The sequence below is a fragment of the Pinus tabuliformis genome, chromosome 7 (genome assembly GCF_031772625.1).
Source record: "Pinus tabuliformis cultivar Carrire ecotype Pingquan chromosome 7, CPIR1, whole genome shotgun sequence".
Taxonomy (NCBI): Eukaryota; Viridiplantae; Streptophyta; class Pinopsida; order Pinales; family Pinaceae; genus Pinus; species Pinus tabuliformis.
This window is the reverse complement of record NC_142293.1, coordinates 1,275,061,695-1,275,075,978: the sequence shown is the minus strand read 5'-3', so window position 1 is coordinate 1,275,075,978 and position 14,284 is coordinate 1,275,061,695. Positions and strand designations below refer to the sequence as shown.

The 14,284-nt window shown below is 37.2% G+C and overlaps 1 protein-coding gene across 1 annotated transcript; it reads left to right on the top strand.

Moving 5' to 3' along the window:
• Positions 1 to 5,896: 5,896 nt before the first annotated feature.
• Positions 5,897 to 14,024, top strand: LOC149252122 (cytochrome P450 750A1-like). The gene is made up of 4 exons (XM_089454082.1): positions 5,897 to 6,552; positions 6,985 to 7,045; positions 12,976 to 13,317; positions 13,401 to 14,024. The coding sequence occupies exons 1-4, from the start codon at positions 5,897 to 5,899 to the stop codon at positions 14,022 to 14,024; spliced, it is 1,683 nt and encodes a 560-aa protein (XP_089310208.1).
• Positions 14,025 to 14,284: the final 260 nt, after the last annotated feature.

Sequence of the window (14,284 nt, the reverse complement as noted above, 5' to 3'; positions counted from 1 at the left end):
AAGCATTGGAAGAAATTACCACTCCCCAAACTCTCAAGATAGAAGGACATATTAAGAATAAGAAGGTTCAAATAGTGAAATATCAGGAAGAAAAGTATCAAGAAACATCAAAAGAAAAGGATACTCACCAGGAACCACCCCCAAAGAAAGAAGAAATGAATCCAACCATATCTTGTAATGCATTCATCGGAATTACCACTCCTCAAATGGTAAAGATAGAAGGACATATCAAGAAGAAAAAGGTAATAGTGTTGATTGATTCAGGTAGTACCCATAATTTTATTAATTGTAAGATAGCCAAGGACTTGAATTACTTCCTAGATCCAGCACCAGAGTGTCAAGTGATGGTTCTAAGTGGAGGAACCATAAATTTCTCTAGAAAGTGCCATAATATCAAGCTATCCATGGGATAATATGTATTGAATAGCCCAATGTTTTCCGTTCCAATGGGTGGTGCTGATGTTGTACTAGGAGTCCAATGGCTACATTCCTTGGGTATAATAGCTTTTAATTTTCAAGAACTTTTTATGAAATTTTCTTCAGAAGGAAAGGAAGTGGAATTAAGGGGTATCACAAGGAAACCAGGAAAGATAATCAACTCTGACGGAATGACAAAGCTTCTAAAGAAAGAACAACGAGGCGTAATTGCACAATTATGTTCGCTGACTATTCGCACATCGAAGTCATGTATTTCTCCAGATCTCTAAAAAGTCTTGGACAATCATTCCAAGGTATTTGAGACTCCCAAAGGTCTCCCACGTATTCATGATAATGATCATGCTATTCATTTTATTCCAGGATGTGTTCCTCCAAACGTCAAGCCTTATAGATATCCATATGCCCAAAGGAGTGAAATTGAACATATGGTTGCAGAAATGGTAGAGGTTGGTACAATTATCCAACCAAATTTGATAAACAAAGGAAGGTATGAATGGAAGAATGGCAAAGCAGGGTGGGAACTCATTCAAAAGTTGTCAAATATCCCAATTCCAACAATATTGCCAGAACTTGACAAGGAAGGAAAAAGCATATTGGAACCTGAAGCATTTACAAAACTGAGAATTCGACAGCTACAAAATCGATCAATTTCAAAGCATCCCATCAAGTGGAAGAACTTACCTATTGAATATTTCACATGGAAGGACAAGAATTTTATATAGAAGCATCAAGAACTACTCAAGTGTTGAGGACAACACTTTTTGAAGGAGAGGGGCATGTTAGGCCCCTATACTACTAGTGTAACCCCTTATTGTTATTAGTACAACCACCTTATTATATTGTTGTACCCATGTAGTCCCCATATTGTTACTATTGTGCCCCATAGAAGCCCACTATTGTTATTATTGTGACCTTACATTATTATTTTTATGTCGGTTCTGATTATATTATGACCCCTTAGACTCCTATATAAAGAAAGGAGGTCTTTTCATTTGTATCATCTAAGAATTGTTCATTTATGTAATGTAAAGGAGTTTTCCTCCTCGAAGAGGCTAAATTCTAAGGCGTTGATCTATCTTTTCTATGTTTTGTGAGCTGGTTTCATAACATGGTTTTAATTTCTGGTGAAGTGTGTGATATGTGTCAGACAGAGCATTGTATACAACCTTCTTTGAGCGTTGGAGCTTGACCTTTGGAACACGGGTCCTTAATTCTTATTTGATGAAATTGTTTCCTTTTGTTTTTATCGGTGAGGATAACTATGTATATTTATTACTCATGATGGTTTTGTTTCCTTTTCTATGCAAACTTGTGATAGTTATACCTTGACTAAAATAATGGTTTTTATGATCTAGAGATTGAAGGTCATTGTAAATGTTGGTGCTATGGTTTTGAGTCTTGTTGTCTGTTTGATAAGGAGTCTGCATGGCTACTATTATGCGTATGTTTCTCATGTACTGCTCAAACTTTTGAAATGAAACAATGTACTTGTATTTACAAAAAATAAAAACTTTATAACTACCTTTGTTGGTCAAATAAACTGCGGGATCAATTGACTTACATTTTGAATGTATTCAAATTAGGTCGGTTATTTGAATATCCTTTCTATTGATAATCCTCAACGTTTAAGAGAAGTCTAAAAATATATATTTTAGACTCGTAAACATCCATGCTACTAGCAAAAAGGTGATTCAATTAGGAGACACTATAAATCCCACCCAAGGAACTTCCATAGTGTAAGTGGTTGATAAATTTTACCATGGTTTCTAGCAGCTACATTCATCCTTTGGTGACCCATATTCACCCTTCCAAAGTTTTGTTCGATAAATCCACACCAAGGTTCCATTAATAAAGTTTGTGGTACCTTAAGCATGATCTCTAGCTCGAGTGTGAACTAAATATTAGTGTTATGATCACGTTGGCACTAATGTAGTTCCATTTTTTAACAAGCATCAAAGATATAAGAAAATGTAATCATGAAATATTAGGGATGTGTGCAAAGGGGCACTACACCAAACAAAGGTTTAACACAACACAAATACCTTGCACATATGCATCTAGAATAAAACCTAGAGACACTATGTTATAGATTGGGGGATTCTTTTTTAAAATTGTAATTATAAATTATTGTAACCATTGTGATAACTGACCAATTGGAAGCTATTGTGGTCCTATGTGGAACACACTATAAAAGGATTTATAAAAAGTGACAAGGAGACTATGGCTTTTGGGAGCTTCTAGAGTTCCTTTGTAGCAAGTTAGTATTTTGAGCCTACATTGAGCTAGATTCCTTTTGATGGGATGCAAAAGGAAACTATTTGTTGTCTATATTATTTCTGCATGGAGGTAATGGAATGCTTTAGTAGATATAGGTTTTTTTGTTGCTTTTATGTTTTGTTACATTTGTGTTATGTTAAATATATTTTATCATCTTAGTGTAATCTTAGTGTAATATATATATAAATATTCATATATGAATTTCATGATGTTAGATGCTAGATTGCTTCTAAGCATGCATGTGATTATGATATGGTTGTTCCTACAATTTTGTAAGTATCTTGGGTGATACCTACCCTAGTTTCTAGGGATTATAAATGTTTATGCTTTAAAGGAATCTGTTGGCTATGGTGTTGGGACCTGAAGTTTGAACACATGGAAACAAATATTGTTAAACGAATATCATTATTTTTTGTCTTCCAAGGGGATATAAAAAAGGATTATCTATTGTTGACTTGAATATGATTGATATATCACATTACTCAATGAATTAAATAAATGTATGTTAACTAGATTATATTACAGGATATTAAATATTATTAAAATACGATTTTTTAAGTGGTATGTAACATAACTTATTTATTAATCGAGAGTGAAGAAAATTATTAGTATTTGCTATTAGATAATAAGAGTTGATGCATCATCATTATTATAAAAAAAAAATCAATTTATCTTCCCTGAAATATATTTACAAAATATTAGATATTATTAAAGGTATATTATATATTTTGTCTTACGTAAGATAGATCAAAATGTATTGATAAAGTGTTAGAGGAAAATAAGATTAAGATAATATACAGAGGTGATCAACCCAAGGCCAATAAAATCTCTTTATTTTACTGTAGATAAGAAAATGAGCATTGCTAAAATAAGAAGAATTACTCTCACTAGTTACATAATGAATCTATGAATGAAAGAATTCCCAAAACTATACAGGTTCATCATATTTGTGACATTAATATGCTTCAATACCCAAATTAAATCACACCTTTAAAATATTTGTCACAAAATTAATCCTCCTCGCCTTCCAACTGATTGAAGCAATGGTGATCGTGTAAAGCTTCTCCCAAATTACAATGACCTTGGAATGCTTTTCTCATTGTTGTGCCATAATCACCATCATTATTAAAGGTGACATTGTCATCATTGTCATCATCGTTTTCATCGTCATCGTTGTCGTCATTAGTATCAACTTCACCCTCATCATCATGCCATTTTTATTGCGATTGTTCTCAGCAACACCATCATCACCATCATCAAAACACTCATTATCATCCTCCTCATCCTCCTTCTTGCGCTCATCCGACCATAGCTACCATCATCATCCTCATCATCTTCATCATCATCATTGTTGTCAATGTCATCGTCGTCATTGTAACTATTATCATCACCCTCATCATCATCATGACCTTTGTCACCATCATCATCATTTTCGTTGATGTCGTCTTTGACGCCATCATCATCATCATTATCAAATAAGTTATTTTAATACAAATATATTATCACGGTCGTCATTGTCACTTTCATAAGATCATCATCATTATCATTGAAGGAATATTAAGCACCATCCTCATTGTCAATGTCCTCACCATCAACATCGCCATAAAAAATCTTATACCAATAAAAATATATTATCATCATCGTCGTCGTCAATGTCAACATTAACATCAACCTCATTGTCATTTTCATCATTGTCCTCCTAATTATCCTCTTCATTGTCATCACCATCATCATAAAAAAACTTATATTGACAAGAATATATTGCCATCATTGTCACCATCATTGCCATCATCGTCCTGCTCATGTCATCATCGACATTGTCAATGTCATCATCATCACATCATAATCATCATTATTATGAATATCAATATCTATTATAATATTATATTAATATATAAAAAGAAACAATATCATTATCATTATCATTATCAAAGACATTATCATCATAATCATGATTATAGATGATTATTATTTTAATATCAATATCTATTATTAATATTATATTAATATATAAAAGAAAAACAACATCATCATCATTGTCATTATCAAAGACATTGTCATCGTAATCATGATCATGGATGAGGTCATAGTATCATTATTATTTTAATATGATAAAAAGATATTAAATACTTTTAGATATCATGAAATTAAAAGAAGGTTAAGAATAATATTCTTCGTATTCCTCCTTATTGTGATCGATATGTCCTCTCAAACGGTATATTAAAAGAATATTAATAATCATAATCATGATTATAGATGATTATTATTTTAATATCAATATCTATTATTAATATTATATTAATATATAAAAGAAAAACAACATCATCATCATTGTCATTATCAAAGACATTGTCATCGTAATCATGATCATGGATGAGGTCATAGTATCATTATTATTTTAATATGATAAAATGATAAAAATATATTAAATACTTTTAGATATCATGAAATTAAAAGAAGGTTAAGAATAATATTCTTCGTATTCCTCCTTATTGTGATCGATATGTCCTCTCAAACGGTATATTAAAAGAATATTAATAAAAATAATTTGTCACCTCAGTTATCATCACCAAAGATATTTGTCATAGTCCATGAGTTATTTTTTTCTTCCATATTTGTCGTTATCTATTTATTGGTTTATTCCCACACAATATATTAAAAGATTACTAAATATATTATCTCACCAAAATTACCAAAAGAGCATCTATAAAATTACTAAAGAAAACTCGTATAAAATTTAATCGCCACAGGACGTCGCTCAAATAATCAAATAAATTTATATCATCAAACTAAAAGTAAATTTATTTTAACAAAAATATATTAAAAGAACGAATAAATTCATGAACGTCGAATTCAATTCAATTCAACTAGCCCTCCTCTTTTGCGACCATGTGCTTTTTCTTTCTAGGAATTTTCGGGGATTGGTTGGAAAATTTTGAAATTAGTAATTGATACATATATGTTTCTATATTTATTTTTTTTTACTAAGGATAGATTGGGAAATAAATATGTGTTATAAAAAAATGGAAGGGGTAAACTGATCTACTGAAAAACCACTTCAACTCTGGTGGTGGCCTCATTGACGACTATAAATAGCTGCAGACTTTCTTCCTTTCCCAAAACTAGAGTGCAGTGCTTCGTCCAAAAATAGAGTGCGCTACTTAGAAAGGGTGTGTGCGATATGGCTTTTCATAATTTGCTTCTCCCTCTAGCTTTGCCTGCAACAGTAACATTAGCGGATGGGGGCCCTGCCGCAGTAGTCATTCTTTGTATACTCTCCTCTTTCTTCTTCATATGGCTGTTACACAAAAGAAGAATTAGCGCCAGATTGCCACCAGGACCCTCTGCATGGCCCATCATTGGAAATCTGCACCAATTGAAACTGCTTGCTCACCGTAATCTTAAAGCCCTTGCTGACAGATATGGTCCTATTTTGTTTCTCCGCTTGGGCTCCGTCCCTGCAGTCGTAATTTCTTCTTCTGCGACAGCCAAACAATTTTTCAAAACTTATGATTTGATCTTTGCAAGCCGACCTTCAACAACTGCAGCGAGATTAATGTTCTTCAACTCTAAAGATGTGGTCTTCGCTCCATATGGAGATTACTGGAGGCAAATGAGAAAAGTATGCGTATTACAACTCCTGACTGCCAAAAGAATCGAGTCCTTCAAGGGTGTGCGCGAGGAAGAGGTGTCTGCGATGATCCGTTCAATTTGGGAGGAGAGTGAGAGCGGAAGAATGTGTGTGAATGTGAGCGAGGCCATCTCTACTGTGACCTCCAATATAATTTGGCGAATGTTGGCTAACCGGAAATTTAGTGACGACGATTTGGGTGTTGGGTATTTTTAATGGGGAAAATACCAAAAACCAAATATTCAAACACACAGAGTCAATGATCTGTTTCTTTTGCTCCAGGATCTTTTGTGCACACAGAAGACTTAAAAAAATTTCACTGAGGAACAGAGGATTTCACCATAAAATATTTCTATTCATTAAAACAAAAAAAACATTCACTGTGTCTCCATATGAGAATTTACACTGCTGGAAAAATTCCCATTAACATTTACTACTGTAAAACCTCCATTCACATTTACTGGTGTAAAACAATTTTACATACTGCTGTAAAAGCAAAACTTACACAGGCTTACAAAATTCGCTCCACCATTTTCTTTATGCACTTGCAAAACCACACATGGTTTTTCTTACACCTCTGTTTTACTATGCCTCACAAAAACATTACAAAAGACATTTGTGCACTGCTGTGCATACAGCCTCTGGTTCTTCTTTTCGCTGCTGCGAACACCTTACATTTACCTCCCGTGTGCAATACATGTAAATAAAAGTCAACACACTCAAAAAAACTTATTACATACGTTTTTTTACATTTAATACATGCCGTATGTAAATATATAAAAAAATAAAACGTGCCCATAACGAAATTTATGATATCCACTTAAAACTATGAGAAATACCATGTGCCGTAAGGAAATAAAAACAAACTACCTACTTCCTACGAACAACAATAAAAACATTAAATTTTCTCGCGGCGGTCAACCCATAAACCTTTCACTCCACGCAAAACATTGAATTGATGTGGGTTTGTATGCAGCTCTAGGTGATCAACGGCGGAGGAAAGTGGAGCAGATCCGACGGTGGATAACCATATCGGAAGACCAACAAGTGCTGAACGTTAACCTCCGAGAAAATGACGTTGCGTTACGTCAGGGCTGAACCATGTGTCAGCTCCAAATTGTATCGGAGCTCCTTGCCGGATTATTCCTTCTGCCTGAAATCAACCCGAGAGCTTTCCGGTGAGGTTTATTGACCGGTTTCTAGCAGCTGCGTTGAAATTAGATTTCAACACTCCCCTTTAATTTCAACAGCTGGGCATTCGGTCATACCCAGACACTTTCTCAAAAATTCAAAGCTTTTCTGATCCAATGGCTTTGTCAAGATGTCTGCTACCTGTTCCTAAGTCCTGCAATGTTCTAGGACAATTTCTCCATTGTTCACCAATTCTCTGATGTAGTGAAACCTGGTATCAATGTGTTTCGTTCTCTTATGAAACACTGAATTCTTTGACAATGCAATAGCTGAGCTATTGTCACAAAAGATCACTGTCGCTTTTGCCTGCTCTTGGCCTAAGCTTCTCAACATTCTTCTCATCCACACTCCTTGACATGCTGCTGCTGTAGCTGCCACATATTCAGCCTCTGCTGTAGACAATGCTACAATGGACTGCTTCTTAGAAGCCCATGAAATGGCTCCTGAACCCATATTAAAAACATAACCGGAAGTGCTCTTCCGATCATCTACACTTCCAGCCCAATCGCTATCTGTGTACCCAACCAAATCTGAATGTTCTGAGGCATGATATAAAATTCCAAACATTTTGGTACCTTTCACATACCTCAAAATTCTCTTTGCTGCCTGCCAATGTGCCTCCTTCGGCCTCTCCATGAACCTGGAAATTAAACTAACAGCATACATTAAATCAGGCCTAGTTGCTGTTAAATACATAAGACTGCCCACAATGCTTTTGTACAGGCTAGGATCAAAATCCTTGCTGCTGTCCTCTCTGCTGAGCTTTAATCCCATCACTGTGGGAGTGATTGCTGCCTTGCATTCTTCCATCTTAAATCTGCTCAAAATTTGATTTACATATCTTGCTTGAGATATAAAAATTCCTTTTTCATTTTGATCTACTTCTATGCCTAAGAAGTATCTCAACAAACCCATGTCAGTCATTTCAAATTCATCTTTCATGACTGATTTAAAATTCTCAATGAGCTGATCATCATTACCTGTGAAAATCACATCATCAACATATAAGACAACAATTAAAATCTTACCATCCTTTTCCTTGATGTAGACTGTGGGTTCTCCTTCACATTTGTCAAATTCATTATCCAATAGATATGAATCTATCCTGCTGTACCATGCTCTTGGCGCTTGCTTCAGCCCATAAAGAGCTTTCTTCAATTTGCACACTTTGTGCTCTTCACCTTTTTTCTCATACCCGAGAGGCTGTTCCACATAAACCTCTTCCATTAACAATCCATTTAGGAATGCTGACTTCACGTCCATTTGGTAGACTTTCCATTTGTTTTGAGCTGCTATGGACAGCACTGCTCTCACGGTTTCCATTCTTGCAACCGGGGCGAAAGTCTCCTCATAATCTCTCCCATACTGCTGCTTGTACCCCTTGACAACCAGCCTTGCTTTATGCCTTTCAATCTTGCCTTCAGCATTGCTCTTGGTCTTGTAGACCCATTTCACACCAATGACTTCTTTGCCTTTTGGTAACTCAACCAAATCCCATGTTTTGTTTCTCTCTATGGCATTCATTTCTTCATCCATAGCTTCTATCCATTTCCTATCTTTAATAGCTTCTTCAAAATGAATAGGATCATCAACATGACAATACAAGGCAAATAAGGAATTCATTCCTTCTTCATAAATTTCACTTAGATTTCTAAACTTCTTACCTCGTTCACTTGGTGTGCAAGTGCTTGAAGATGCACTTGAATTTCCTCCTTGTGGTGTGCTTGGAGAAGCACTCTCATTGATCCTCAATGGTGTCCCTTGCTGTCCTTGTGTTGGCGCTGCTGTTTGGGGATGTATTTCAGCCACCTCCTCTTCATCTTCATCATGAGACAAACAGTTCTTGACATTCACTGTTTTCTCTATGCTTCCATCCCAAGCTTCTTCCTCAATGAATTGAACATCCCTGCTGACAAAGAACTTCTTGGTAGATGGAATGTACAGCCTGTAGGCTTTGGATTCATCACTGTATCCAATGAAGATGCATTTCTCCCCTTTGCTGTCCAACTTCCTCCTTAGCTGATCTAGAATGTGTGCATAGGCCACACATCCAAAAACTCTCATGTGGGTGACTCCTTGCTTTCTCCCACTCCATGCCTCTTCCGGCACTTTGTTCATCACTGCTTTTGTAGAACACCTGTTCAAAATATACACTGCACAATTTACAGCTTCAGCCCAATAATCATTTGGCAAATGCTTTGCCTTCAACATGCTCCTCGCCATATCCATGATGGTCCTGTTCTTCCTTTCAGCAACTCCATTTTGCTGTGGGGTGTACCTAGTTGTAAACTGTTTATGTATTCCATTTTCTCTACAAAACTTTAGGAATTCATTTGAGATATACTCACCTCCTCTATCAGTTCTCAATACTTTTATGTGCAGCCCGCTTTGGTTCTCCACAAGTGCTTTGAAATTTTGGAATTTCTCAAAGACTTCACTTTTGTTCTTGAGGAAATATATCCAAGTCTTTCTTGTAAAATCATCAATGAATGTCAAGAAATATACGCTGCCAGCTAATGATGGAGCTTGCATTGGTCCACACAAATCTGAGTGGATAATCTCTAAGGGTGTCTTTGCCCTTATGCTTTTCCCTGATGGAAAACTTTCTCTGTGTTGTTTGCCCAATATACAACCTTCACAAAGGCTGTCCGGCTTCTCTATCAATGGTAATCCCTTTACCATTCCTTTTCTGCTCAATAAGTTTAGACCTCCAAAATTTAGATGCCCGAATCTCAAGTGCCATAACCAGTTCTCATCCTTTGGCACGCTTTGGAAGGCCTCTTGGGTGACTGCTACAATTTCACCTTTGTTTTTCATGTCTGCCCTGATCCGGAGAGGGAACATCCTGTTCCTTGTCATCTTCACTTCAGCAATGCATCTTTTGCTGGGTGGTATGTCCATGATGGTGCACACATCATTTACAAAGTAAACATTGTAACCCTTTTGGATAAGCTGTCCAACACTCAATAGGTTACATCTCATTCCGGGGACATAGTAGACATCTGCTATGGTTTTCCTTTCTCCTTGTTTTGTAAATATTTTTATCTCCCCTTTTCCCATAACAGAGACTTTACTATCAGTTCCTAGTGTGACCTCTGATTTCAAATTCTGATTTAAGGCTGAAAAGAGGGCAATATTCCCTGTCATATGGTTGCTGCAACCTGAGTCTAAAAACCATATGTCCTCACTATGTGTTTCAGCGATGTTACAAGCTAACAAGACATTATTTTGACTGTTGTTTTCTCTTGTAACATTTGCATTTTGTCTACTGTTCATATCATGCTGTTTCTTTCTACAATCACTTGCATAATGTCCATACTTTTTGCAATAATAGCATTGAACATTAGATTTATCATACCTTTGTCCTTGAGCATGAAACTGTTCTCTTTGTTGGCTGCTGCCTTGGCCTTGGTTCTGATTTGGATTGCTGCCTCTTCCTTGTGCATTTGATGGGCTGTTCCTTCCACCTCTGTTCTGGCTTCTGCCTCTTCCTCTCTTGTTTCCTCTGCCTTGACCTCTTCCTCTTCCAAAGGACATCTGGGTCTTAAAGGCTTGCTCAAGAGATGAGTTTTCATTCCTACTCAACCTCTGCTCATGTGTTATCAGTGATGCATGTAGCTCGTCAACTGAATAGTTTGAGAGATCCTTTGTCTCTTCAATGGTGGTGACTATGGCATCAAACCTTGAGGGTAAGACCCTCAATATTTTCTCCACAATCCTTCTATCTTCAATGGTTTCTCCATGAGTTCTCATTTGTGTGATTACACCAATCACATGAGTGAAGAATGAGTCAATGTTATCTGACTCCTTCATGCTCAGATTCTCAAAATCCTTTCTCAGCAATTGTAGCTTTGCTGTCTTCACTCTCTCCATGCCTTGATAGGCTGTCTTGAGGGTTTGCCATGCTTCATTTGCTGTCTTAGCTGCTGCTAACCTTGGAAACACACTCTGGTCTACTGCTAGATACAACAACATACGGGCTTTCGAATCCTTCTTCCTATTGCTCTTCAGCAGATCCTTCTCTCCCTGAGTTAATGCATTGAACTCAGTTTCATCTGCTGGTTCTTCAAAACCTTCCTCAACTATTTCCCATAAGTCTTGAGAGGCAAACAGGGCTGTCATGGTTATTGCCCAGTAGTCATAGTTTTTCCCATTAAACTGTGGGAGCTGGGTGTTAAACAAACCCATACCAGTGCTTGTGCTGGCCATTCCTTGTATTCTGATCTATGCCTCTAAATCCTTGACTGTGTGTTTAAAGCAAATCACTGCTTCTTCAGCAACACAAAAAAAACTTTTGGAGTACCTTAATCTTTTGTTGACTGTCTTCTGTCTGCCTGAGAAGTTTTGCTGCAGCAACAACCTTCTCCCTTCAGCTTCTTTAACTTCTTTAAAGAGCCTAAACCTGCTCTGATACCACTGTTGGGTATTTTTAATGGGGAAAATACCAAAAACCAAATATTCAAACACACAGAGGCAATGCTCTGTTTCTTTTGCTCCAGGATCTTTTGTGCACACAGAAGACTTAAAAAAATTTCACTGAGGAACAGAGGATTTCACCATAAAATATTTCTATTCATTAAAACAAAAAAAACATTCACTGTGTCTCCATATGAGAATTTACACTGCTGGAAAAATTCCCATTAACATTTACTGCTGTAAAACCTCCATTCACATTTACTGGTGTAAAACAATTTTACATACTGCTGTAAAAGCAAAACTTACACAGGCTTACAAAATTCGCTCCACCATTTTCTTTATGCACTTGCAAAACCACACATGGTTTTTCTTACACCTCTGTTTTACTATGCCTCACAAAAACATTACAAAAGACATTTGTGCACTGCTGTGCATACAGCCTCTGGTTCTTCTTTTCGCTGCTGCGAACACCTTACATTTACCTCCCGTGTGCAATACATGTAAATAAAAGTCAACACACTCAAAAAAACTTATTACATACGTTTTTTTACATTTAATACATGCCGTATGTAAATATATAAAAAAATAAAACGTGCCCATAACGAAATTTATGATATCCACCTAAAACTATGAGAAATACCATGTGCCGTAAGGAAATAAAAACAAACTACCTACTTCCTACGAACAACAATAAAAACATTAAATTTCCTCGCGGCGGTCAACCCATAAACCTTTCACTCCACGCAAAACATTGAATTGATGTGGGTTCGTATGCAGCTCTAGGTGATCAACGGCGGAGGAAAGTGGAGCAGATCCGACGGTGGATAACCATATCGGAAGACCAACAAGTGCTGAACGTTAACCTCCGAGAAAATGACGTTGCGTTACGTCAGGGCTGAACCATGTGTCAGCTCCAAATTGTATCGGAGCTCCTTGCCGGATTATTCCTTCTGCCTGAAATCAACCCGAGAGCTTTCCGGCGAGGTTTATTGACCGGTTTCTGGCAGCTGCGTTGAAATTAGATTTCAACATTGGGTGGCGATTTCAAAGGGTTTAATGATCTTCTGGTAGAGATGACAGCTGCGTTAGCAGAGTTCAACATTGGAGACTTCATTCCGTATTTGGATTGGCTTGATTTGCAAGGTATCAATCAACGCCTCAAGAATATACATAAAACATTCTATGGATTCGTAGACAAAATGATAGACGAGCATGCTAATCTGAATCATTTTGTGGCCCTCCCCTCGAATGGCAAGAAAAACGCGGACGCAGAGCCTCGCGTTCAAGACTTCGTGGATGTGCTGCTCCGCATGGCTGAGACCGACACCAATATCACACGGGAAACCATGAAGGTCGTTGTGCTTGTATATCTCTTGAGATTATGCTCTTTCCTTCTATTTATCATCCTCATCATTATCTTGAATTAATTGGTGTACTTTGCATGCAGAACATGTACGGGGGTGGCAAGGAGACGACGGCCAATACGATAGAATGGGCAATGAGTGAGTTGCTTAGAAATCCCCATGCAATGAAGAGGTTGCAAGAAGAAATCCAATCGGTCGTTGGCCAACACGGTAAAGTAAAGGAGTCGGATCTGTCAGCCATGAAATACCTCCACTGTGTGGTGAAAGAAGCTCTCCGATTATATCCAGCGGCACCGCTTGCTGTTCCTCGCGAATCTGTAGAGGCTGCGACAGTAGGAACATACTACATACCAAAGAAAACAATGGTAATGGTAAATGTGTGGGCTATAGGGAGGGATCCCAATGTGTGGGGAGCAGACGCTTCCAAATTCAAGCCGGAGAGATTCATGGAAGACGAACATATCAATTTAACAGATCAAACAGACTTCAGCATGATACCATTTGGGGCAGGAAGGAGAGGATGCCCAGGTGCTTCCCTGGCTGTTCCTACCGTTGAGCTTGCACTGGCTCAGTTGGTGCACACTTTCGACTGGAGAGTTGAAGGCGATCCGTCCCAGCTGGATATGACAGAAGCTTGCGGAATGACGCTTGGAAGAGAAGCTCCGCTCTGTGCTTATCCGACGTTGAGGGTCGGCATCTCACCGTAAACTGTTTATGACGAGAAAAGGCACTGTTTCTCTTTATCTATCTGCAATGATTTTCACATCATATAGCGCATGATTTTACTGCTGCTCTCTCTCTCTCTGTTTATTGCATAGTTACCAAGTTCGAATTCGAATTCGGATTCGAATTCGATACGATACGATAAAAATTGGGAAGAAAAAAATTCAATTCCGAGAAAATTCGGCACTATACATCTTTTATATATATATATATACACATCATTTATATATATATTTATAACTTA

Bases quoted from the DNA above. Each gene is read 5' to 3' on its own strand.
- LOC149252122 (XM_089454082.1), top strand. From the start codon at position 5,897: ATGGCTTTTCATAATTTGCTTCTCCCTCTAGCTTTGCCTGCAACAGTA. The intron at 6,553-6,984 runs GTATTTTTAATG...CTGTGCATACAG, and splicing joins GACGACGATTTGGGTGTTGG to CCTCTGGTTCTTCTTTTCGC. The intron at 13,318-13,400 runs GTATATCTCTTG...CTTTGCATGCAG, and splicing joins CCATGAAGGTCGTTGTGCTT to AACATGTACGGGGGTGGCAA.